The 26,822-nt window shown below is 52.0% G+C and overlaps 1 protein-coding gene across 1 annotated transcript in view; it reads left to right on the forward strand.

The window, feature by feature from the left end:
* TG (thyroglobulin) overlaps positions 1 to 26,822 on the forward strand; it is a 242,494-nt gene that overhangs the window by 25,030 nt on the left and 190,642 nt on the right. The window contains exons 12-21 of the mRNA XM_019931980.3: positions 1,361 to 1,498; positions 2,098 to 2,175; positions 2,733 to 2,845; positions 4,873 to 4,975; positions 6,016 to 6,216; positions 11,749 to 11,961; positions 13,275 to 13,429; positions 16,064 to 16,220; positions 17,681 to 17,905; positions 24,761 to 24,910. Coding sequence (XP_019787539.2) covers positions 1,361 to 1,498; positions 2,098 to 2,175; positions 2,733 to 2,845; positions 4,873 to 4,975; positions 6,016 to 6,216; positions 11,749 to 11,961; positions 13,275 to 13,429; positions 16,064 to 16,220; positions 17,681 to 17,905; positions 24,761 to 24,910 — 1,533 coding nt within the window. The remainder of the gene's footprint in view (positions 1 to 1,360; positions 1,499 to 2,097; positions 2,176 to 2,732; positions 2,846 to 4,872; positions 4,976 to 6,015; positions 6,217 to 11,748; positions 11,962 to 13,274; positions 13,430 to 16,063; positions 16,221 to 17,680; positions 17,906 to 24,760; positions 24,911 to 26,822) is intronic.

A 26,822-nucleotide genomic window follows, 5' to 3' on the forward strand; every position in this document is an offset into this window, starting at 1 on the left:
TGTCTGCCGCCACCTTGACATTGGGTTTCGCATGTCTTTATTTCCTTAACCACATGTGAGAGTCTCCCAAGAGCCATCTTTATTTCCTGCTTCTCTTGCTCATCAGCCGTGGCTTTGGGAGGACAAGGCACCCGTCTTATTCTTTATATCCTGGGGCCTAGAACAGCACTCAACAGGTAGTGGGAACCTGGAGAATGTTGCTTAACCACCCTTGATTCTTTCCTCCTCTTTTTTTCTCTTCTCCTTCCTTCCCTCCCCTCATGCCCAGGTACTTTCTTTCTCTGTTCCTTAGAGACTTGGAGATTCTGCTTTGGGCAGGAAACCAGTTTTTTAAAATTTTGTGCATGGGCAGGGTATGATGTAATCAAAGAGAGGGGGAGGGACTGATGCCCCTTGAGTTGTGACCACATTGGTTAGAGAGGGAAATTTAGAGGAAGGGAAGAGAGAACGGTTGGCACCATAGGGATTTATTCGCTGAATGGTATGATGGCATATTCCTCAGAAGTCAGGCTAAGGAAGTTGCCCTCCACCAAGCCACTGGCTCTGATTTTGCATGTCTGACATCACTGGGAAAAAAGGAAGTGTCTATAGAGAAGGACCAGGGTTGGTCACTTTCCTTGGCATCCCTGCAAATGAGAAGAGGCACGTCTACTGTTGCAGAGGAGAGGAAGCTCTTGGTGTGCAAACCTCCATGTCCTGTAGAGTACGGGGATCGAAGGCCCAGCGCAGAAAAAGATTGAGGGCCACAAAGTGTCTTTGACCATCAGAACCTGGTAGCAGTGTCCCAGGTCCTCGTGAGGGGGAGGGGTGGGCGCAGGAGGAAAGGTAGCTGCTACGCAGCTGTGCGTGGCACACAGTCAACGTGTGATAAGTGTCATCAGTGATCACTGCTATCTCATGTGCCTGAAGACACTGTGTTGACCTGATCAGCTCTAAATGAGAATTCCTGAAGAAGGAGGAACAGTGATTCCATTCCTTCAAACTTCAGCCGACACTTTTCTTTTCTTTTTTTTTTTTGGCTGCGCCTTGCAGCTTGCGGGATCTTAGTTCCCCCACCAGGGATCAAATCCGTGCGCCCTGCAGTGGAGGTACAGAGTCCTACCCACTGGACCACCAGGGAATTCCCATCAGCTGACATTTTAGTTTTATGTTTTTTTACATTTTTATTTTTAATGGGCAATCTGGTGAGTGCCTACCCACTGCTCAGTGAGCCTATTTTGGGTGGAAGTGTTTGTCACATAAATAAAAAAGCTGCCTATGTTGAAACAGGGTCTGTGTGGCTGTTCTCAGGATGGAGCCTACGCGGCCCGGGCTTTGCCAGTCAGGCACTCACATCTCTGCTCCTCTCTCCTGACTCCAGCCTTTGACTTCTACCAGAGACTCCGTGTCCACCTGGGCAGATCCCCACAGGCATCCACCCCTCTGCGGTCCAGCATCTACGTGCCCCAGTGTGATGCATTCGGAAGTTGGGAGCCCGTGCAGTGCCACGCCGCAACTGGTGAGGGGGGCGGGCGCCCTGGGGAGGCCAAGTGACACCACTTAGAGGAAAGAGCCCGGCCCTGGGGGGCAAGTGAGCTGGACTCTAGGCCCCTGTTTGGCGGCTGGGGGCAAGTCCTTTAGTTTCTCTGGCCTCTGGTTGTCCCATCTGTACAATGGGAGCAGTGGCCTTCTACCAGCCCAAAGGTCACGTGAGTGGTTGCTGAGGTTTCTGGGTGTTAAGGCCTGTGATTGTGGACAGTGTTGGGGAGGGCGGACAGATGGGAGGATGGGAGAGGGACCTTATTGGCACTGCTATGCATGCAAATGAGGAAAGTTTTTTAAAATTTTTAAAAGATTTTTATTGGAGTGCAGCTGATTTGCAGTGTTGTGTTAGTTTCAGGTGTACAGCAAAGTGAACCAGTTATGCATATACATATAGCCACTCTTTTTTAGATTCTTTTCCCCTATAGGCCATTACAGAGTATTGAGTAGAGTTCCCTGTGCTGTATAGTAGGTCCTTATTCGTCATCTATTCTATATATAGTAGTGTGTATTGCGGGACACTTGGGGCAGGTCCCTCGGGGCGCTTCCTGAACTCTGGCTGTGGCTCTTTTCCAGGGCACTGCTGGTGTGTGGACGGGAAGGGAGAGTACGTCCCTACCTCGCTGGCTGCCCGCTCCCCTCAGATCCCGCAGTGTAAGAGAAGCCCCCCTGACCCGGGCGGTGGGTGCTCTGGTGGGTGGTGCCCACTCCCAGCCTGGGGAGGCTCCGTGGGCCAGCCCTTCAGACGAGCCCCTGAGGGCAGCCAGACCACGCCTCCTCTAGTCCCCAGGCCTGGAAGACTCTCCCTGACCTTGGCCCTTCCTAATTGGTGGTCCTCGTTTCCCAGGTGGAGAGAGGCAGCTGCAGGGGGAGAGGGAGCCCCAGGTCTCCCCGCTGCACCTGCTCCCTGGGCAGTTTCTGCCACTTCTGTACTTTCAGCAGCCACGTTGCATCTGGTCTATAGTCCAACCTCTTTCCTGAGTTCAGACCCGTGCAATCAAGCGCTCGCATTACACGTCAGAGATGATACGTCCCATGTGGGTCTTTGTCCCAGAATCTCAGCCTGCTTCTTCTCTGAGTTTCCAGCTCTATGTATAAGGCACCTCCATCCACCAAGATGCACGGCTCTGACACTCGGGCCAACCTGGGCTCCCCACCCTTCCTTGGCACCCATGGCCAGTCTGTTAAGAGATCCCCTCTCTCCCTGCCAGGCCCCACCAGCTGTGAGAAGTCTCGAGCCAGGGCGCTGCTTTCCAGTTGGAAACAGGCTGGTTCCCAAGGAAACCCATCTCCAAAAGACCTGTTCATCCCAACCTGCTTAGAGGTAAGCCTCTGAAGGCCCAGGAAGGGTTGAGAGGGAAGCTAGAACTTCCTGGATGGTAATTTTTCTAGTTTTCAATAAAATTTGTTTTAGTCGAAAACTCACAGGAGTTCTAGACCTGGGTTTTTGTCCCAGCCCTGGCTGACCCTAGCTGTGTGAACTTGGGTAATTTACTTACCTTCTCTGTGCTTCTCCGTACTTTGTTTTATCCTAAGATCAGGCCACATTTTAACCTTCCCTAGCGCTAGGATTGTTTTGAGGCCCTAAGGAAATATCTTTAATGAAAACTCTTTGAAAAATAATCTACGCATGTACAGTTTCTGAGGCCGTTTGCCACATCGCCACGCTCATCACATTTTAGCTTCTCAGCATAAATGGGGGACGTAATGTATTTCCCTCCGCAGCTCCGTGGAGGGTTGTCATGGTTTAGTGCAGTGACTGATGTGAAAGCTCTTAGGGAAAAGCTTCTTGCTGGAATCAACCACTTAGGTGCCAAATGATGGCAATCTCTGTGCCTCAGGCCCCTTTCCCTGAAGTAGGAGTGATAGGAACACCGCCACCCACTCTGCTAGGCTCCAAGGGGCTCCAAGAAAATCAGATGAAATCAGCAGTGTAGAGGTTAGTGAAACTGCAAATTACTGAGCAAAAGTGTCCTTATTATTATTCCTCATTATTATTATTGTTTGGTGCTGTAAACATGGACCCCAATTATGATGGAGTTTTATAGAGAAATTTAATCTTTTATTTTGGCTGACAGCCCCCTACCACTGGAATGAGAGTCTGCTCCATCATCAGGGGTGGGGTGGCGAGTTCACCCATGGAGGAGGAGAGGCAGAAACCACAGCTCTGACGGAGGGAAAAGGGGTTCAGAGCAGGTCCCAGAGAACCTCTGATCGTGTGGTTTACCAGCCTGTCTCCTGGAGCACCCAGGTGCCAGGAAACAGGACCCAAGACGTCCACTGCCCAAACGGGATGGCTATGCCTTGGACCCAACTCTCGAAGAAAATTCACGTTAATGGCTAAAGTGTTCTCAATTTTAAGTCTTTATCCCATGTTTTCTCAAACCTTTGCTTGGCTTTGACTCTTACCTGTGTAGCTAAAAAGCCGTGCGCCCAGGGGTGCATCACCTGATTTCTCTGGGCCTCTCTGAGTAGAATGAGGACAGTGGGCTCCCTACCTCCCAGGGACTGAATGACACCCCCAGGGAGGGGGGGGCCTCCTGGTATGTTCTCTGGAAATGTCGGGTGTCGTTATGATGGTCATTTCTTGTCTGTGAACATGGCACAGCAGAGTATAAAACGAACAAGTGCCCAAGAAAAGTCAAGGAAACCTCCAGTGACGGCCAGGAAGGTTGGGGGAGCTGCCCTCTCCCGACACCTGCTGTTACACACGCTCAGGAGAGATGATGTTTTCTTCCATCAAGGGCTCTGAGAAGGAACGTGCTCAAGGGTCCATCTAGTCCCACCTCCTTCTTTTTTAGATGAGGAAACTCTCCCCAGTGAATCGAAGGAGCTTCCCCAGCATCCCCCAGCTGGCCCTGGGGCAGGCCGAGGAGACAGGGGCCCCGGTCAGGGTTTGGGTGGCTCCCTTTTACCTTTTCTTTATTCCCTGTTACAGGTGTTACAGACTCCCTTTCTCCAAGGGATGCTTGCTGAAAATCATTTCTGGAATGGGGGGCATTATTTCAAGAGAGTGGCTGGGCTTTGGGGCTGGATGGGTTTAGGCCCAGCCCGGGTCTGCCGCTCCCCAACCTATGGGATGTTGTCCTGTCACTTTCCCTCTCTGAGTGAGCCTCAGTTTCGCCTGCCCTAAAATGGGTTAACTGTGGTTCTTGTCTCATGGGGTTGTTAAAATCACCAACTCAAATAATGTATGTAGAGGGTCTGGAAGAGGACAGCACCTCCTCCCACCCCTTCCACTTGGAGAAACCATCCCCAGTGGTTCTGAAGGAACATTCTTGACATCTGGCTACTGACGTATCAGCTACAAAATCACCTGCCCTTGGTGACACGACCTCGGCTTTGTCTCAGACAGGAGAGTTTGCCAGGCTGCAGGTGTCAGAGGCCAGCACCTGGTGTGTGGACCCGGCCTCAGGAGAGGGCACACCGCCTGGCACAAACGGCAGTGCCCAGTGTAAGTATGGCTCCTCCCCCGTTACCCCCTACCCCACCCATGAGCACCGGGTGTGGAGCCCCAAGAGCTGGGGCTTCACGTCCCAGCTCGACCACTTCCAGAGCTGCGCAAGCCTCTATCCTCACTGTGCCTCAGTATTCTCACCTATGAAATAGGGACAATATTCCTCCACTTCAGTGGGTTCTTGGGAGAAATACACACAGCAGAGATTGGGGCTGCACTTCGTAACTAGAGGCGCAAACCAGCGCTGGTCCCTATTAAAGTGGGCACTGGTGCTTTCATGGGAGACCAGCTGTGCAGCACGGACGCCACCACAGGCTCCAGCCTGGCTCCGCCGTCTGGTTTCCACGGTGAGGTCAAGACGATGTCCGTAAAGTGCAGACGTGTTTATGTCCCTCCTCTGCCTGGAACCCATCGACACTCCCCATGGTCCTTAGGGCCAGGCTCTTTGCTGTGGCTCATGGGCCCCTGTGTGTGTGGCTCCTGTAACTTCTTTTGCTTCTCTTGTTTCTCCATCTCAGCATCAAGATCCAGGTGTAATAGACTGTAGTCAGACGTTTCAAGCAGGCAGACACTCTCTTCCCCCGGGGCCTTAATGTGTTCTGGTTCAGCCTCTGCAAACCTCCCACCCCTCCCGCTACCAGCTGGCTAAGTCTTACTCAGCCCACCCATAGGTCCCTCCAGGAAGCCTTTGCGGGCCTCCCCCTTCCACGGCGGAGTTCACTACCTTCCTACGGACTCCTAAACTGCCCTGCACATCTCCTGTTGTCGCCCTTATCATCTGAACTGTGGTTGCGTGTGTGTGTGTGTGTGTGTGTGTGTGTGTGTGTGTGTGTGTGTGTGTGTGTGTGTGTGTAGCAGATAGGGGAGTACAGACCTGAGCGAGGCCCAGGCTTTGCCCTGTCCTAGTTCAACACCCCAGTGAGGAGGCACCCCAGACCCTGGGGCCCTGCAGGCAGGTGGCAGTCGGTGGTGGGTGGTGACAAGGGCTATGGCAGCTTCACGGGCAAAGAGCCCATAGGGCTTGTCTTTGCATCAAGGCCCGAGCCTCTGTGAAGTGCTCCAGAGTGGAGTTCCCTCCAGGAGAGCCAGCCCTGGCTACGCCCCAGCCTGCACGGCGGAGGATGGAGGCTTCTCCCCAGTGCAATGCGACCCGTCCCAGGGCAGCTGCTGGTGTGTCCTGGGCAGCGGAGAGGAGGTGCCTGGGACCCGCGTGGCTGGGAGCCAGCCGGCCTGTGAGAGTAAGTGGTGATGCTGCAGAGGGGCTCCCTGGGCTGGTGGGGTCCTGCTCATCTCTTCCTTTGTCCTGGCTGGGGTTGGGGGGACTCCAAAGGTGCCAGGACAGTGGGGACAGGAAGGGAGACAAGGGAACCGCAAGAGGGATGTGGTCACAGTTGATTCCCGTGATGCTGAAACTGCGTCTGCTTTGTACCAATGCCCAGCCCTGGGGCTCAAACCAAGGAGAACCCGTGCAGGGACCTCCTGAGCCGGCGCCTCACAAAGCTCAGGCCTGCTGAGGGGTGCCGGGTCTTGGTCTCCCCATCCTCGAGTGGAGAGGAGGGTACACACAGCAGGATCTCAGTGTGGGCGGGTCCATCCCAGCCAGGGAGCTTTAGGAGTCCGTGGAGGTGTCGATCTGTTTATTTTTATTTCTAGTTTAAAAATCATTTGGATATCAGATATTGAAACATATCTCTTATGATTATATATTATACTATTGAAATATATTATTACTTATTAAAATATTATTTAATTATCAGTTACTTACCTTTCATTCCTCCTATATACTCAAGTCACAGAACATTGCAGTCACGCTAAAATTTATGGGCACAGGTAGGTTACATTATCTGTGACTTTCGTTTCAGAACAGTAAATGAAGACATTGCAAAATATTTATTACAAATTGGGATGTTGGGTCTGGCAGGGTCGAGGGATATTGTACTAAATACTAATTTTATTGCAATTGCCTTTCTTTTGCTGTCCTTATTGTTTCGTTGCCTTATTTTTAACTTTTGCAGTCTATAAGCAACATTTTGGAACTGCGGACACATTTAATTAGGTCTAGTGATTTCTATGCGTAAAGAGAATTTTTATATTTGTAAATTTATATTTATATTGTAAAGAGACAGGGGGTCTCTTCAAAGGAAGGGTGGGAAGGAAGAGTCACCTGCTTTCTTTGTGGGTCTCTGTCCCCTTCTGTCCATTTCCTCACCTGACCCTAACCTGTGGCGTGTGCCCACGGCTCTCACCACACGCCTTTTCTCCCAAGCCCCCAACTCCCCCTCTCTGTACGGGGCCTGCTTCAAGGGCCTCAGCAGCTTCCATCATGCAGGGAACATAGTAGGTGCTCAGTGGGTATTTATGAGTAGAGCTCCCTGCCAGATGCTGCCGAGAGAAGTGATGTGGCAGCCTTAGGGTCGGACGCCACGCACATTGAACTTGCAGGGCATCTAAGAGTGGTCTGCACTGTTTGGGACCCAGGAAACAGCCTGATGTGTCTCCTGCAGGAACAGGTCCGGAAGCACAGCTCTTCTGGGGCCTGAGAAGACTCCATGCGGCTTGGCCTTGCAGGATTCCACGATAATAACTTACCTGTGCAGAGATTTACCTGTTAAAATGTGCTTTTCACATTACTTATCCCATTTTTGCCTCCCAGCGATGCAGGTAAATAGAACAGTCCCACTCCCCGTTATACAGATGGCAAAACTGGGACTCACAGAAGCTCGTTAATATGTTGAAAGCCACACCTCTGGCAAATGGAACAGCCAGCGCTAACGAAGCCCCTTCCTGCTGACCTACTGCAGAGCGTGGTGGAGAAAGCTCAGATGTAGGGGCCAGACAGACAGACCTGAGTGTCAGCTCTGCCACCTCCCTTGCGGGTGACCTTGGGCTAGTCCCTTAACCTCCCTGGACCACAGGTTCCCAATCGGTGAAATGGGCATGGGGAATCGTAGCTATTTCTTAGAGTCATCGTTAAGACTAATTCAAATAGTCTCTGTAAACAGCTTCACCTGGTGGCTCAGAGGGCAGCCTCCAGGGCCAGGCCTGGCTCCCCACTTGCTGCTGTAGGACTTAGGGCAGAAATTTAAGGTCCCGCTTCTTCGGGGTCCTCACCTGTGGGATGAGGGTGACAACAGTCTTGCCTCACAGAGATGCTGTGAAGATGAAATCAGTTCTTGGGAGATGCTTGGGCGGCCCTGGCACACAGTAAATGCGCCGTGCGCACGAGCTCCTGTATGAGGGGCTGGAAGCAGGATCTGGTTTCTAGTCCAGTCACCAGCACGTGCCCCAGGCAAGCCACTCAGCTGCTTTGAGCCTTTGCTCTCCTAGCCTCTAAAATGGCAATGATGCAGTTATCCTTTGGAAGGACTGCGTGAGATTAAGGAGGTAGAGTGCCCTCTCCATGCTGGCCCGCTGTGGGTGTTCAATTCACGTCAGTTTCCATACTTCTTCCTTTTTCCCTCCTCCCCGACCACGGAGGCTGGATGAGTCAAACCATAGCCAGGGAGTCTGCATTTCAGTGAAACTGGGGAGGAAGGCCATGGGAAAGCAGGTCGGCTGGGCAGGGTGAGACGCTGACGAGAGGAACGTCTGTGTCTCAGACGACGCGGAGACCCCAGGAGGAGATGCCTTCCCAGCCAAGTCAAAGCACTCACTGGCCCACTCCCAAAAAAGGCCATGGAGGGGAACCAGAAGAGCCCCAGGGTACAGAGCCATCCTGGGGACCTGGAGGGGAACCTGCATTTATTGAGGTTTACTCTGTGCACCAGGGGCTCACATGTGCACATTCCCTCACTGATACCTCGCTTTTCACACACACATGCACACACGCCTGGCACACTCGTGGAGAACATAGATTCTGGGGTCCGGTTGTGCCGTGTCCTAGCTCTCGGGTCACAGGCAAGATATTTACCCTCAGTGTGCCTCAGCGTTGGCATCTGGGAAATGAGGATAGTGGGACCTACCCCTCAGCTTTGTGGGGCGAATTGAAGGAGTTGGTATTGGTGATGCTCTTAACAGTATCCCGGGCACATACCAAGGGCCGCACAGTGGTTTTTAAATAGAGGTGTGGTATTGGAGGTTCAGATGGTGAGGGGTTTTCCCTGGGGTCCCGCGGGAAGGATGAGAGCCAGTTCTGGGCCCACATACGGGTCCAGCTGGGGATCCTGCGTGAGTCCTGAGAGGGGCCTGGCCGAGTAGTTGCAGGAAGCCTGGGAGGACAGAGGAAAGAGCGTGGGCTGGAGATGCGGGGGCATGCAGGTTCCAGTTCCGCTCTGCCTGGCGTGAGGAGGAGCTTGGCCTCGTCAGCCTCAGTGGCCTTGGCTGCCAATGGGGGCCTGGCTGCTGGTGTGGGAAGCCCCTCGCAGGTCCTCGGCCCGGGGCCCAGGCACCCTCCCACGTGAGAGGTCACAACTCAGCGGTGCTCTGGCTTTCCAGGTGCCCCAAACCTTCCCTCCTGTACTTGGCCCGCCTTGGTGGTCGGAAGTGCCAGGGACCTTTATCGCCATCCTAGAGGTCGGACGCGGAGGCTCAGAGACGTGTGGGGCTGTGCACAATCCCGCGCTCAGCACGGAGGGGTGGAGTCCTCCCCCGGCCTGGCGAGCCCGCTGTCTAAGCCAGAGATAGGGCCGGGGCCTGGGAGACGTCCGCGAGCCATTATAACACCGAGTGTTGCGGGCTCTGGAAAGGGTATGCTGGAGCCAGGGAGCCGGGGAGCCCAGGGAGGAGCACCCTTCCATCCCTCAGCAGCGCCAGACTAAAGGGCCTTTCCCTGCTGGGATAGTGCTTCGGTTCAAAGAACCAGCACTCAAGCCCTGGCTCTGTCCCTCCAAATCCTCAAACCTCAGTTTCGTCATCTGTAAAAGGGGAATGATAAAACCGGGGATCCCTGCTTCATAGGGCTATTTTGAGTGAGGTCCAGTTAAGTATTGATCATGACAGAGTTAAACAGCCTCTAAAATTCGTGGTAAATATCAGCTATTATTTCTCTCAGTTTACCCTCATGGTGCATCAAATGCTATTTCATTGCTCTGAAAGGGTGAATTCACATCCTATAATTTCCAGTCAGGCAATAATGTATTACGCTTGTTGTTATTGTTAATAATAGCTAACATTAATGACCATCTATTAGCTGCCAGTAACTCCTCTGAGCTCTTTACATGCCTTAATTCATTTTGATTCACACCATCCCTAGGTGGTAGGCACTATTGCTATCCTCACCATTTGATGGGCAAGAAAACGGAGTCACAGAGACAGTAATTAACTTGCTCTAGGGGGCTCAACTAGTAAATGATTGAGCCAGGATTCAAAGCTTGCAGGCTGACCCCATAGCCCACAGGCTGGCCCACAGGCTGGCCCCACAGGCTGGTCCCATAGCCCACAGGCTGGCCCCATAGCCCACAGGCTTCCCATCCCCAGTGTATACATGGTACTTGGTAAGAGCCAACTCAATAAGCCCTCAAATTACAGTGCAAAATTTTGGCCAGAGGCCATCGTCTTGAAGACCCAGGCTGCCCCCTGGAGATCAAAATGGGTCATTCTCCATCTGTGAGGCCCCCAAGTACTCCTGAGTCACATGTGGATTGCAGATTTTAAAGCCAGACATATGCAGGCAGCAAGGCTATGCTTCGGTCAGATGATGAACTAAACCTCTAGCCAGGTGTGAAATTGTCGCATGGAGTATGTCTGTCCTTTAATTTACTTAGTTACCCACTTATTTAACACATACTCATGGAGCTTGTGTTCTGGGTCAGCATTGTGCCATGGCCTGGGTGAACAGAGGAAAGGGGTCCTCTTTCCTCTCGGAGCTCAATCCAGTGGGGAGACCAGAATGCAGATAGAGTCTTGAATAATTGATAACACGGCGGGGTGGTGGGGGGTGGTCTACTCCAAGTGGCCTGAGAGCTTAGAGAAAGGAGGCCTAAGTTGGCCTGGGAGAACCATGGAAGGGTTAGACAGTTTGAGGGGTTGAGCTGATAACTGAGGACCTGTAAAGAAAACTTTTAGGCAGACGAGCAGGCAGAGGGAAGGGCATGGGGTGTGCAACCAGCCTACGGTCAGGGAACGACAACTATGGGGCAAAATGGGGCTGGAAGAGACCAGAGCAGAGAGAGGGAGTTGGGTCAGCAGGCGCTCGGGGGGTCTTGAGAGCCAAGTCCAGCTCCATTTCTTTGCCGGCGGCGGGGACTGGATTGGACACGGGAGCAGAAGGGCAGGGGATGAGGCCCAAATGCGGGGAGCTGGTGAGGAAGCTTCGATAGCCGTTCAGGAAGAAGATGACGAATGTCTAAATGAAGGAAGTGCGGTGGGAATGAAGAGAAGTTGAGGAGGTGTGAGCCACTGCTTCAGCTGATGGGCAGAGGAGGTGGGACCGTCTTGGCTGCCATGTTCCTGGCTGGAGGTGCCAGGCCTTGAGCTCGGGGTGCTGAAGCCAGAGCGGGTGTGGGCAGCAGACACTGAGCTCTGGACCCGTTGGCCTTGAGGTGGAGGAGACTGGCTGGGAATGGGACTTAGAGATGGAAGAGACGGGAAGAAGCTCGAGAGGGCCTGAGCTGGTGGTGGAGGAACGAGAGTCAGCCCTGCTCAGGCGTGTGATAAAACCGAGAGAGGATGGGCTCGGCCAGGCGGAGGGCGGGGCAGGGTGGGGACAGGCCCAGGCTGGCCTGAGGGAAGGGAGGACGGGGGCCCCCCGTGCGAGTGAGCGGCAGTGAGGGGGGCAGTGCTCAGCCCCGGCGCTGGGCAGGTGCCCACAGCTGTCCCTTTCCTTCTCCTAGGCCCGCAGTGCCCACTGCCCTTCAACGTGTCGGATGTGGCCGGCGGGGCCCTCCTGTGCGCGCCAGCCTCAGGCCCAGGAGGGGCTGCCATGCAGCGGTGCCAGCTGCTGTGCCGCCCGGGCTACCGGAGTGCCTTCCCGCCAGGGCCGCTGCTGTGTAGCCTGCAGAGGAGACGCTGGGAGTCGCAGCCCCCTCAGCCCCGTGCCTGCCAGCGTGAGTGGCCCCAGGAAGGGCTGCCCGGTGCCCCGCTCCCTCTCAGGGCTCGGGGCCGAGGCCTTCATTTTCCCCACCCGAGTGTAGCCTGTCCACCGTAAGCCAGGTGGCATCAGAGCAGGAGAGAAGGTCCAATGGAGCATTTTCTTCTAGAAGGAGCAGATGTGCTTCCCAGACCCCTGGGGGGGAAGCGCTGTTTGTGGCTTCTCTGGAGCAATCTGCCCCTTGAGACACCTGCCATCATTCTGGGCTCTTGGATACAGGACTGCATTCAAGATACAGGTGATCCACTGGCCGTATTGGTTACTATGGTGTTGGCAAGCTTAGAGCTGCTGGTCCGGCCTCTGAGAGGGACAGTGACACTGCCACGCCAGCCCTGCCCCCACGTCCATTTGGAGCTCCGGGGTATGGCATCCTTTCTGATCACTGTGGGCCTGGGCCATATTTAAATATGGGCAGAGCTCCTTCCTCCTGTTCTCATAGCAAACCCACTTTCACATGCACATGGCTGTGAGGCCACATCAGGCTCTGACTGCATCTGTCCTGGCAAAGGCTGGCCATGGTTACTCACAGCCAGGCCGGGGGCGGACTCGGGGACCGGCGCTGGGTCCACCCAGGGCAGCGGGAGGGGCGTTCAGGAGGGAGACCCAGATCCTGGGACTGACTGTCACAAGGCTCTGGGTGGCTGGTAGAGCATCAAAGGACAGTATTTGCCATAAAGCATTCTGAAAGAGAGAATACTATCCAGAAAAATTTCAAAATATGATTTGGACAAATACGTGGCCTATTTCCCTGGATGATGACAGAGTGGCCTGAGCCGAAATTAAGACCAGACTGGTCACGACTGAGCAAGGGACTTGGGAGAAGAGAGGCATAGGTCCTGAGCTCCTAAAGTGGAGTGCAGGGCTGCTGTGTACGACTGTGCAAGTTGTGCACTGAGCAACCTTAGAGAAAGCCTTTCACATAGGCTGTGGTGAAACTCTTAACTGGCCAAACCAGGTGCAGTGGCCCTGTTTGAGTGCAAGTGGAAGATTTTCCAACAAGAATGTCCAGGTCCCATGTAAATGTAAAGCAGCCTGGTTTAGAGGCTGAGGCAGGACTGAGTTTGCTGTGAGGGTGCGAAGTAATTTGAGACGAGCCGGCATGCTAGGAAGTAGTTAGACTCAGAGGGTGACCAGCAAGATGGCAGTGCTCGTGGGCTCCAAGCTAAATGAAGAAGGGTTATTTTTGCAGAGGAAAAACCAAACAAGACAAAGAAAAGAATCCCACAGCTCTTCCGCCCCTGTCTGCTGACCTCTGGTGCTTGTCTGCAGGGCCCCAGCTGTGGCAGACTCTCTGGACCCAAGGGCAGCTCCAGCTCCAGCTCCCGCCGGGCAAGGTGTGCCACGCCGACTACACAGGCTTGCTGCCAGCTTTCCAGCATTTCCTGTTAGACGAGCTCACAGCCCGCGGCTTCTGTCAGATCCAGGTATGTGCCTGGCCTTCCCCACAAGGGGGGCTTGGACTGAGCTGAGGGTCACCGGGCAGAGAACCTCAGATTTCAAATGAACTTACAGTTCAACCCACGGTCCTTTTACCAATGGGCAAACTGAGGCCCAGGATGAGAAAGTAACTCAGACAAGGCTAATGACATAGAGGCAGAGGTGGATCTGGTATCCATCTCATCATTGACCATTCTTTCTGCATAAAGATAGCAAACCAAATGCGTGCTGAGTGCTTAGATTGTGCCAGGCACCGTGCATCCCTTAGCATGGGTTAGTTAATGCGATCCTCACTGGAGCCCTATTATTGTTACCGTGTTATTACTAGAGAGTAAAAATAATTGGCCAGAGTCACAGCTGGGAAATGGTAGAGCCAGGCCGGCTGACGTGAGGACAGAGCTGTGGTCACCATATGGTACTGTCCCCACCCATGAAGAAAGAGCCTGGGAATGGGGCAGGGAGGCTGCAGTGCTGCGACACGCTCTCTGAGCTGCTATGCCGGGCCGGTCCTTAAATCTGTGAGGAGGCATCATGGATCCTCCTTGGAAGGAAAATGTTACATGCCAACTGGAGAGACATGGTTACCAAAGAGTTTTTAGCTGTGTAATAGGCAAGGACTTTGGTGATTTGAAGTCCCAAGCGTTCACAGAGGGAGTCTTTAAAAGTCACTCAGTTAAATAAGTCCTCGTTCTGCTCAAAGGCTGCTGTCTCATCAGAGCAACTCATTTCTAGCACCTCATGTTAAGAATTTCGGAGAACACACATTTTCACAAAACCAAATACAAAGAGTATTGATTTTAAAACAAAGAGAAACAAATCTTGCCCCCTTTTATCTAAAGAAAGGCACTTGACAGCAGTATCAGCAATATTTATGGGTTAGTGAGCACTGGTTGTATTCCTGGTGCCAGGCTGCAAGTTCTACTTTCCTTATCGCTAATGATTACAGCACCCTGCTCAGTGGGTATCATTAGCCCTTGACTGGTAAGTGAATTAACTAAAGCCCATGGAGAGTAAGTAAGTTGCCCGAGATTTCACATCACGGAGTAAGTCTAGACTCTCACTACACCAAATTTGTTCATTCTTTCACTCATTTTCTCCCTCCTTCATTCTTCCATTTAGCAAGTGTTTGGGTGCCTGTTACAGGCCAAGCATGGTTTTAGGCACTGAGGATTATCGGAGATAAACAAAGCCAGACACTAGTTACAGCGGCCAGGACAGATTTTCATCAGTAATACACTGGTGCTCAGCAGCCCCTCAGCCTCTCTGAAGCTAATTCAATCTGTAACGTGGGGTAATGACAGTTCTGACTCCACAGGCCTGTTTTGGAGACTAAACTAGCCAACATGTTTAAAGCGCTCCACGCAGGGCCTGAATAATGGGGGATGTTCAAAAAGTGTGCGCATTGCCTTGCGGGAATGCCAGGTACCTGGCACACAGCAGTTCTCCTCCAGTGACAGCGGCACGAACCCCACGTCCACTGGCGCACCTGCACCCTGGGCGTCGTGGGGTGCACGGCACATAGTGGGTGCCTGGTACCAGTCTGTGGCTTGACCTGCCATTCATGTTGAATGACCTCCTGCAGCCCAGGGCCTGTGTTGAGAGGGCATCGTCTGGACCCTGAATGAGGTGGTCAAGGTCTCTCGTGCAGCAGGCTGACAGCCAAGGCCCAGATCGACTCTGGATCGTGGGTTGGACAGATGTCCTTCACAGACCCTTCCTTTTACACAGAACCTTCTCATTCACCTCTAGATGCCCAAGCTTCTGATAAACTAACACCCCCTGGGGCTTGATATAGAAGCTCTTGGGATGTTGCCTTTGAAAGAGCACGATGGGAAGAGGGCCCAGTGAGGCTTGTGTTGAACCCCGGCCCCTGCCTGGCACTGTCCCCAGGCTAACCAGGCACCACCACTGCCCTGCCCTGCAGACGGTCAGGGGGCACTGAGGGCCGTGCTCAGGTTGGGAGGAGAAGCCAGGCCTTGTGGTCACAATGGAGGAGCTGTTGCTTCCCGGGAGGGAGGGTCGTGTCCTGCTGGATGTAGGTGTTGTGAGGACATTGGCCGAGTCGTCGGCAGAAGTTGTTTCTCCAATGAAGTACAGCCCCGTGAATTCGGAGTGTTTAGGCTTTCGTGTGTGTGTGTGTGTGTGTGTGTGTGTGTGTGTGTGTCTGTGCCCTTTTAATTTTTTGAGAATCTTCAAATTTTTTTCTAAGTATATTTGTTTTCTTTGTAGTTTATTTTATTTTATTTTTACATATATGTGTATCTATTCTCTTTCAAATTCTTTTCCCATTTACATTGGCTTTTATTCTGCTTACACCTCTGTCTGCAGGCTGTGTGACCTGAGCAGGTGATTCAACCTCTCTGAACCTGGAACCTCATTTTCCAGCTTTCTCAAGGCTGTGTCCTCCCAAACAGCTCCCACTGGGGACAGGTGGTGGGTGTAGAGCAGACCTTCTGAGGACAGGGGAGGGCTCAGGAGCTCTGATTGCCTGGGGCCAGTTCCCGGGTCAAAGGGAGGTCACGACCTCCTCTGACAGTAACATAAGCCAGTTTAAGTGCCTGGCGCGGGCTCGGCAACGCTGGCTCCCTGCTCCGTGTTCTTGAGCTCGTGTCTCCGTGCAGGTGAAGACGGCTGGGACCCCTGTCTCCATCCCCGTCTGTGACGACTTCACGGTGCGGGTGGAGTGTCTGAGCGGGGAGCGGTTAGGAGCCAATGTCACGTGGAAATTGCGGCTGGAGGATGTCCCACCCGCCTCTCTCCCAGATCTGCGTGACGTTGGTATGTTTTCCCGCACTGCTGCCGTGAAGGTGCACAGACTCGCTGGGTCTCAATGCTCCTATCCATCAGATGGAGCCACTGCGGCCCCAGCGCCTTCCTGTGGGGCTCAGGGAGGGAACCATGGGAGGGTTCCCGTGGGAGGAAGGGGCTAGTGGGAGGGGCTACTTCCTGAGAAGTTTATAAAGAGCAATAGAGTTCTGGTCCATAGCTGACTAGAGCTAAATAATATCACCCGACTGTGCTTTTGTGAACATTTTCTAATTCTCATCTTCGTTTTCTGGGCACAGAGAAGGAAGACAGGTGTGAAGTAGGGGAGGGTGGGGCGGGGTGAGGGCGCATCCATTGGTTTATAATTTATGTCCTGCCTACTTCCAAACAGAATGTCTCAGACCACTGACACTGTTTAAACCCATTATTAACACTATTTAAAATGGAGTGGTAATGATATGGATGAATCGAGAGTAGAAAGATCTAAGGAGAAGCAGAGTGGCTCTTACGATCGTTACTCTGAACCAGGGTGGGACATAACCCATGGGCTTCTGACCAGAGGGTGGAAGCTTCTCCACTTCCTCTTCCACTGTCTGGTGGCCAAATGCCGAGGGTCGGGGCTGGCTGGAGCTTGACCTCTGTTCTATGAGGGGGAACTTGTAGACAACGCCACAGTGTAACCCAGGAGGCAGACTGTATCTCAGACATTCTGCAGTGCCTGTGACCCTAATTACCATCTCCCCCCAGTAGCGTTATGAATTAAGGGTCACTTTTTTTTCCTCTGGAAACAGCCGGCATAATTTGGGTATGTTTGAAGCTGCAAATGGATGAGATGTTTATTCCTGGCGTCCATGGCCTGGGGCTGCCTTTACAGTAGCCGTTGTGGTGTGAATGTTCGTTGCGTGCTGGGACCCTCCCCAGCTCCAGATGTAGTGCTCACGCATCTGCTTTCTTCCTAGGAAACACTTGGAGTTCGACAGCTGGAGGCCTTCTCAGCGTTTAGCTGAACCTGAGACGGAGGCTCTGCCTTCCCTTTGATCGGCCCCATCACATTCTCTCTTGTAATCCTCACCAACTGCAACAGGGGCATTCCTAGCCCCATTTTTCAGATGGGGAAACTGAGGCGCAGGGATGGTGGCTTGGCAAAGGTTGGGACAGTCGTGTATCTGGATAGTGTACCTTAGATGAGTGATTGAAGTCATGATATCCTATACCAGTGGGGGTCACATTGCTGCCACAGAAATGACAGGAGCTGGAGATCTGGTTTGGAGTCCTAGCTGTGCTTCTGATTCTGTGTATCTTTGGGTCAATCAATCCCCTTCTCTGGGTCTCAGTTTCTCCCTCTGTAAAATGAGACACTGGCAAAGGCCTATGTCTCCTTTCGCTGTGGATGTGCTGGGTGGCTCTGTCCCTGGATCCTCCCTGACCCTTGCAGGAGCAATGACACTCCTGCCTCATCTTGTGTCTTGCAGAGGAAGCCTTGGTGGGCAAGGATCTCGTTGGGCGCTTTGCAGATCTGATCCAAAGTGGAAAATTCCAGCTTCATCTGAATTCCAAGACGTTCCCAGCAGACACATTCATCCAATTCCTCCAAGGGGACCGCTTTGGCACCTCTCCCAGGACACAGTTTGGGTGCTTGGAAGGATTCCACCAAGTCTCGGCCACCAGCAACGCCAGTCAGGACCCATTGGGGTGTGGTAGGTTCCCCCTCTCTCCCTGGACCGCTGTTACTGAGCCATGCGAGGTTGTGGGAAAGGCCACAGAGCTCTGATAGAGGTTATTCTGACATACAGAGTGGAGACTCATTCATTTATTTATTGAATGAAAGCTTTTCAATTGTCCAAATATACTCACAGGCATATAGTTATCACCCACCAGGTAGTAGCTGAAACTAGAGGCAACATGACAGAGGAAGAGCTCCCATGTTTGAGGTTATCCTTCCTCTTAGTCCTTGATGAGCTTGGACCCTGTGGCCTGGGCTGCGCTGTCTTGGTGGAGAAGGCCGATGTCTACCCCATGTGCTCCATGACTTTTCCCAGTCTGGTTATGGCAACACGTCACCCACCACCATCCCCAAATGGCCAGCGATCATCCCAGGACGTGATGGTTCAGGGGAAGTGATTCCTGGTGGAGGTTTACTGGGCTGTTCTTGGCCTGACACATCAGCAGCCTTGGAAGCCATTCTCACTAGACTGCAGCTGCCGGTTCCCTGAATAGAAGCTGTGTGATTTGCTGCCGTAACAAATCGCCACAAATGTAGCTGTTTAAAACAACACCCACTTATTGTGCTGTAGTTCTGTAGGCTTGAATTCTCACACAGGGTCTCACTGGGCTCACATCAAGGTGTCAGGAGGGCTGCATTCCTACCAGAGGCCCTGGGAGGGAATCAGTTTCCTGATTTTTCCAGCTTCTAGATGTTGCCCACATTTCTTGGCTTGTGGCTTCCTTTCTTCGTCTTCAAAACCGGCAGTGTTGTAGCTCTCGGGCCGTTCTTCCATGGTCAGAGCTCCCTTGCATGCTGTCTGTCACTTCTAAGGACCTTATGATTGCACACAGCTGGGTAATCCAGGACACTCTCCCTGTTTTAAGGTCAGTTGACTAGCGACCTTAATTCCATCTGCAACCTTAGTTTCCCTTTGCCATGTGACCTAACATATTTACAGTTTCCAGGGATTAGAACATGGACCTCTTTGGGGGCCATTGTTCCATCCACTACTGAAACTTCCAGGGCCTCATGGTGAGAAGTCATCCTCCCACATGGCATGAGACAGAGGCATTTTTATTGAGCTGAAGAGAGAGACTATGTTTCTCAGTGATTTATTTTTCCACTATTCATGTTGGTTGCAACACAAAAGCTATAAGGCCTTTCCTCTTATGAAATCCATGCCAGATTCTAAGCTCCACACTGGATTTCAGGCACAGCTAACTCTTAACACAGAAACCAGAGACACAACCACTTCTTGCTAACATTTACAGAGGATTTTGCAGTTTACAAACACCTTCACAAATACTTAACTCTTACTATCGCCCCCGGTGGCAGGTCATCGCCCCATTTGACAGGTGAAGAGGCTGAGACTCAGATGAAATGAGGTCATGGGTCTGTAGTGCCCAGAGCAGGGCTGACTCAAAGGAGGGACTCGGTTCTCTGTGGATGAGTTACCCCAGGTCCTCTGGGACCAGAGCTCACGATCCTTCCACCTCAACAGAGCTGCCCAAACAAAGAAGATAAGAAGTAGAAGCAGGCGTGGATGTGCCACCTGCCAGGGTGGGAGAAACAGGGTCACAGCAACAGAGGTGATTGCAACACCTGCCACTGTGTTCTCAGACTTGCTGTGAAGAGCCTTGGGCTCCACTGCCAAAATCTCTCTGTGTGTGTGTGTGTGTGTGTGTGTGTGTGTGTGTGTGTGTGTGTGTGTGTGTGTGTCTTTGTGCACAAGCATGCGTGTATTGGGAGGAGGCTGCTTTTATAATCACCCCAGGTGGTGTTGATAAGGGGGTCTGGGAGCCCCACTTGAAGAGCCTCACCAACCTTGGGTGCCCCCTCTGGAGCTTGGAGCCAAGAGGCGGGACAGCAGGAGATGGAGAGAGGGACCAGTCAAGCGCCAGGTCCGCATTTCCTGTGTGTAAAATAAAGGGGGTGGACTGGGAATCTGGTCCTCGGTTCCCTCTAGGGAACTCGGTTGATGATTAGATGGCCATTTCCTGTCTACCAGGACAGATAGTGCGGCTCAGCTGGGAAGTGGGAGGGGAAGCCGAGCCAGGAGCACAGACAGACTTGCCTGACGGGTGTCAAGCAGTGGAGACCCAGGGAATCAGAACCCGGCCTCGGGGTGACCGGCTTCAGAGAGAGTGGGAGTTATAGGGTGGGCCTGTGAATGAAAGGTTTGGCCAGGGCTGCACTTGCTGCAGAACAGGAGTGGCCACCTTTTTCCGTAAAGGGCCAAAGCAAGTCTTTTAGCCTTTGCAGACCATTCTGTTTCTGTCTCGTGGACTCAGCTCGTCCATTGTGGGGGGAGAAACGTGGCTGTGTCCTAATAAAACTTTGCTTGCCAAACGGAAGGTGAGCTGCATTTGGCCTGAGGGCTGTAGTCTACCCATCCTAGCTCTACACAAACCTACATTCTGTTCTTCAACTGCGGCAGCTTTTTACCAAGTTACAGAGCATTGTTGATCACACCATTCAGCCCCACCCCTTACTCCAAATGGTTAGAAAGGTCCAGAATGGAATTCACAAAAGCTGTACCAAAAGCCCTGGATCTTCTCCAGTATCAATGATAACATCCATTCTCTATTGAATTTCTGCATTGCTCTGGTCCAGGATGTCAGGTATTTTTAATGCCAAGGGGTTGACGAAGCAGCTGGGGGGCATACAGTTAAGAGTGTGAGGAAACTGCTCTTGGAAGTCAGGTAGACCTGGGTTCAAGTCTTAGCTCCAGCACCTTCTCAGTGTGGGTTCTTGGGACACTGCCCACCTTCACTAGGCGTAATCTGGAAAACAGGGACAGTAGTTCCTATTTCGTGGGGACTGTGGTTTGCATAGCTGAATATAATGGATACAAAGCACATTGCTTCACACAAAGTGAAACTTCAGCACATTGTTTTGTTGTTAATTGTCCGTGTGAGATTTAAACTCAGCCCTGCTGTTTCCAAATTCTTTGTTCTGTCCGGTGATTCACAAGTCTCCCTTCTCAACAAGGGCTCTTGGTGAAATCACGCCCTCGGATTCTTGTATCTATTCTTACTGGCTCTTTTTCCTTCTGAAGCACATCTGGAATACAGCTGTGAGGCTACAAGCAGAGCATTGTCCTGTGGAGATAAGGCAGGGTTTCTGTGTGTTGTCGTGGGGGGCCAATCTGGATGGTCTCCGGGGGGACAGTGACTCAGGGAGACTGGTGGGAATGTCCGCCTCCCGTGACTCAGGCAGGCGTAGCAGCCTTAGTCTAGGCAGTGCCTACTGCAAGGGGTGGAGGCTTTGCTTGCCCCTCCCACGCGGTCAGTTATGTTCACCCTCTTGCCTCACTGCCAGCCACGTGGCTTCCCCTCAGAATTACCTGCTGGCAACCTTCATACCAGGTTGTTCCATTAAGGAGAATCCCAGAGAAATTGTCTGGATTTTCCATTTCCATTCTGAACACCATTCACTGTCACTCGTTCACTGCAAATTCGTATAATAGAGCTAGTTCTCTACGGATTTTTTCCTGAAGTAACATGTTATGTCTTGTTTCCTTCCTCCCTCCCTCCTTTCCTTCCTTCCTTCTTTCTATTCATGCATCTGTCCATGCAAGCATCTGTCCTTCCTTCCATCAGTCCTCCCATCCATCCTTCCATCCATCCATCCATCCATCCATCCATTCCATCCAAACTTTCAAAATATAATTATGTGTCCAATACCACGTGACATTCTTAGGGAAGCAAACGTCATAGCTCCACTTTCAAAGAGCCCACAGTCTAGCTGAAGCGAGGTTAAGTGAAAAGACAGCTAAAATACCATGTGAAAAGCCTTTTGCATCCCACTCAGGGCAGTCAGGGATGGCTTGCTGGGGTAGTAAAGGCTGGCGCGAAGTCTTAAAGGCTAGTTAAAATTGTCACTTGGACAAGAACAGACAAGAAGTGGTGTGTGTGTGTGTGTGTGTGTGTGTGTGTGTGTGTGTGCCCCCGTGTCAAGTTCGCTAAAGTGATGAAGCACATTCCAGAAATGGAGATTAGCGCAAAAGCAGGGAGTTACGAGGTGCTGTGGCATTATGGGGACAGTGCACATGGTTTGCGTGACAGGAGAATGGGGCCTGAGAGATAGGAGAGGACCAGAGTGGGAGAGGCCTGGGGGCACAGCAAGGGGCTGGGTTTGGTGGGATCACCAGGGGCGAATTTTAAGTTGGAGAGTGATGGGGCCAGGGGTGGGGTTGAGCAAAGCAGGCTAAGGAGTGAAGGAAGGTTATGCTTCCTCAGATATTTTTCTTCAGCAGAAACACGACTGCTGTTGTTTGGGGACTTTGGGAATGGGTTGGCTAGACAGATGGCATAACCCCAAAGCTCTGTGCAACTTGCAAACTCAAATTGGCCAAATTGCCTCATTTTACGGAAGAGGGCACTGAGGCGCCAGGGATTTCCCAGTGATTTCCATGAAGGGATTTAACTGAGGGATAGACATCCAGTTGCTGCGGCGGACTCAGGGTCTCTAGGAGGACCCACCTGCTGGGGAAGGAGGCAACGGAGCCTCACCGTGATGTTCACAAAGGTGCCTTTGGGTGGAAAAGACTCTTGACGTCAGACATGGAAAGAAACAGAACACAGGTTCCTTGCGCGTGCTCGAGAGGCCTGAAATGTATGGCAGCAAAAATTCCCAGCTCTCTTTTTTCTGCCCCTTCACCTGCACCTTGGGTTCAGAGGCAGCAACTAAGGCTGGCTTAAAAGGTTTTGTTTTCCTTTAGCAATGAACTTGGAGACTACTTGAAAAAACAGCCACAGTACTGAGGTAAAAATACTAGAGAAGATCAACAATGTGACTCATAGAAGTAACGAAACCCCGCTCTCTGAGCGAGGATGTGCATGGCACAGGGCAGGCCGGAAAACACACCTTTCAGTTTCCAGGGTGTGCCTGGAGTTTCTGATTTACTCAGAAACACCACACACATATGCACACTCAAGAGAGTAGCTCTCAGATCCACGCTGGCTCCGTTCGAGCACATCCTACACGTTTGTGCTCACTTCGTCGTCAAAGGAAGGTGGTTGAATTGGTGTGTGGAGAAAAGGCTTTGGTTTGGCGAGAATGGGGCTTGAATCCCACCCCTGTCATCTCGCTGCCTGGTTGACCTTGCCCTTGAACATCAGTTTTCTCCAGGCTAGAATGGCGCTGATAGCTTTCCCATAACGTGGTGACATTGTAATACCTGGCACTGTGCTTGGCGCGTTCTATAATTTTACTTCCTCCCTGCCCTTTTCAGAAGAGCATGCTGGGAGCGTCATGCATGAATGTCCTGAGGCTCAGCTTTCTCATCTGTGAAGTGCAGGTAGAACGCTGACTCCTGGGTATGCTGTAGTGATGTACACGTGGCACATAGAGGAGGGCCAGGCACAAAGACAGCACCCCCAAGAGTGGGCACGCTTTTGGCTCCCACCCTTACTGGGTAGCAGCTCACTTCTTCTAGAAGTTATTTGGAAAAATCTCCAGAACACAACCCTGAATCAAGAAAAAAGACAAAATAGAACCTCCTTCCGCCATCCCCTTCTCTGAGCTGTCAGAATCTGTGTGGCCAAGTTCACGCACTCGCCTCAGAGCAGGGCTCTTGGACGCCAACTTAGAACCCTCATGCGGCATGCATCTGTCCAGTTTGGGTTTCTAGTTTCTCAGCTCGTATCATATTGGAGGAGCCAAATTAGGAAGGGTTGGGAGTGTTAGAATCAGAGGGACAGAAAGACTGCTGATTGACAGGGGAGCACAGGGAGGAGACGAATGAGGTGAATGAGGCATCCAGGCTGCAAGACGTGAGTAGGTCCTCACTCTCAGGGTCACACTTGGAGTTTCTGAGTAAATCAGACTCAACAAGCCAACTGTGAGGGCCTCTGTCAGTCCTGTGCCCTGGGCGTCTCACTTGCCTCCCGGTAGTCCCAGGTCTGAGCCATGCCATCACCGACTGACCAAGCGGGAGAGGCCACATTCAAGTGAGATGGTGCTGAATTGTTGAAATCACCCCACAGAGGGAGGGCACTCTGTCTGGACAGAGTAGGTGCTGAGGTTGGCTGCCAGGAATGGCTCCCTCAAGTCTAGAATGAATTACCATGTGTTGAGCACCTGTGAGTCTGGCATTATGATATGTGCTTTCTGTACATCATCACTGCACTCCAACGGGATAATATTATTAATCCTTTTTTTACAGAGGAGAAAATGGAGCCTCAGGGAAGTCCAGAGGCATTTAGGTAGAGTGGGGTGGGGAATTTTACCCGGTCTGTCTGACCCCAAAGTTTGCACCCACCACTGTGCTCTCCCATATTCCCATGGCAACCTATGGAGGGACGCTCATGTTTCAAGATGTTCTCAACTTCATCCCATGACAACCTTCTCTTTGTCTAGTAAGCTCTAGCTCAGTAGCTGGCTTTAGTTGGCTTTTATCTTTCTGTTCCTTGAATAATCCAAACTCATTCCTGCCTCAGGATTTTTGCACTTGCTGTTCTCTCTGCACAGAATTCTCTTCTGCATCTTGGCCTAGAATATTCCTCACCCATCAGGTCTCATGTGTCGCCTCTCAGAGGGGCTTTCCTCACTTCCTCGTGCCCTCTGCTCCTGCTTCATTTCACTCAACTCTGACATGCTGGTTGGACACCCTCTCATCCTACCAGCCCATCAGCTCCTGGAGAGCAGGAACTTTGTCGACCCTCTTCACGGCTTATCCCCTACTCTTAGAGCCTGACGCACAGCAGATTCTCAGTGGGCAATTTGTTAAATGAATGAGCTCTTGTCTGACTCTGGAGTTTCAGAGACCCTGTGTGTTCTGAGGTTGTAACTATAAAGCTAGTGTCTTGTTCTTTAACCTCATTGCTCTGTTTATCTTTTCCAGTTAAGTGTCCTGAAGGAAGCTATTTTCAGGATGAGCAGTGTATTCCCTGTCCTGCTGGATTCTACCAAGAACAGGCAGGTAGCCTGGCCTGCGTCCCTTGTCCTGTGGGCAGAACGACCATTTCCGTTGGAGCTTTCAGCCAGACTCACTGTAAGTTCTAAAGGGTCCCACTTCGAAAGAGAAACCCTACAATGTCATGGGGACCCTGCAGGACATCTCAACCTTGTTACTACTGAAATTTTGAGACAGATACTTCTTCGTTTTGGAGCGCTGTCCCTTGCATGATAGGATGTTTATTTAGCAGCACCACTGCTCCTTACCTATTAGATGCCAGTAGTACCACCCACGCACACCAAGTTGTGACAACCAAACTGTCTCCAGACAATGCCAGATGTCTCCTAGATGGGGGCAAAATTGTCCACCCTTGAGAACCATTGGATACAGATCGTAATCCAAAGGGCACCCCCTTTGAATGCCTGTGCTCTGTCAAGAGCTAGGCCAGACCTTTTGCCCGTGTTGCTTCGTTCAATCCTCCCAACTCCCCTTCCAGGTAAACATTATGAGCCCAACTTTTACGTATAAAACGGCTAAGGCTCACGGAAGAAATTTAGCTAAAGTTGCTCAGCTAGAAAGTGACATAGCTTGCCTTTGATCTTGGCATTGTCTGATTCTGAAACTTCTGATTTTTGTAAGTCAATGTTATCAGATTAAGAAGTGGAAGATGTTTTCCACCTACGATCATTACCACTGTGTAGCTCATATTCCCTTTCTGGCCCCATGAATCTGTCAGGACTGTGTGTACCGGTGGCCTTCTTGTATGTCATGTGATTTCACTTGGCCTATTTACTTAACAGTCAACTGGGGAGTGTTGGGTTTTCTCTAGCAGGGGCCCATAACTTGCCTTGTCGCAAATCTTTTCATGTTAGTCTGAAATGGTGTCAACATGAGGCATTGCTTAAAATCAGAGTAGTGTTTAGAATTGTAAAATAATCAAAAGAGGTCAAGTCACCTTCTGTGACAGAGGCAGTTTCCTTGGTCAGGAGAGCAGTGGAAATAGGGCGGTATTTCCAAGAAAGTAAATAGAGGAATTTCCTAGGCCAGATGTCTGACATTCCTTCTGGAGGAGAAACTCTTTCCCAGGAACTCAGAGTGTCCTTGACACCCGGGCGTCCCGCTCAGTTTGCACACGTTGGCTCCAGACACTGTGGTTTGGGATGACATGAAGTGTTGTCACACGGCCCCGAGGAATCCTTTCTTGAAAGGAGGTCCCTGCAGAGCGCTGATCTTTGTGGAGCGGGTGCTGCCTACATGGCAGGGAGCAGAGGGGGAGGCGGAGGCTCGCCACCCCCCAACCCCATTTCCATCCCCACGCTCCCTCCTACTGGCACTGTGACCTCGGCCAAGTCACCTTCCTTCTCTGAATGTCAACTTCCAGAAATGGGGATAAAGACCAAGCACATATTTCTTATTATAAATCACAGTGTCAAAGCCTGGGACGTGTAGGAGGCTTGTATTATATGTCAGACACTGAGCAAGGTACTGGAATAAAATAGGGAGCAAAGCCAGATGAGGTCCCTGCCTGCTTGGGAGGGAGTCAGACAGCTGCAAACCGTTCCTTCCCGCAGACCAATGGAAATGATAACTGTGCCGGCTCTGAGCAGAGGTAGGGGTCAAGAGGAGAGTGTGTAACACTCGGGCATCAAGGGGTCTGGGGGCTTCCCTGAGGAAATGAGGACTGGCCGGTGAAGAGTTAACTCCTTGCAGACTGGGGAGAAGGGTGCACCAGGAGAAGAACCGGGGGGCAGAACCTGAGTCCCAGCAAATGGTATCAGAGCAGGCAGTGCGTTCCAGGCCGACTGTGGACACACAGGGGCACGTGCAGGGTCAGATGGGCGGGGCCAGGTCACAGCGGCCTTAGTGGCCCAAAGGCGAGCCCAGACTTTGTCTTTTGGTCGGGGTGGCGACACTGACAAGTTTTAAGCTGGGGGGTGTCTGGCTCCAACGTGTGACTTGGACGTCTGATCAAGGACTGGGAGCCTGGGGTCCGGCAGGGAGGGGACCC

Source organism: Tursiops truncatus, chromosome 17 (genome assembly GCF_011762595.2).
Source record: "Tursiops truncatus isolate mTurTru1 chromosome 17, mTurTru1.mat.Y, whole genome shotgun sequence".
Taxonomy (NCBI): Eukaryota; Metazoa; Chordata; class Mammalia; order Artiodactyla; family Delphinidae; genus Tursiops; species Tursiops truncatus.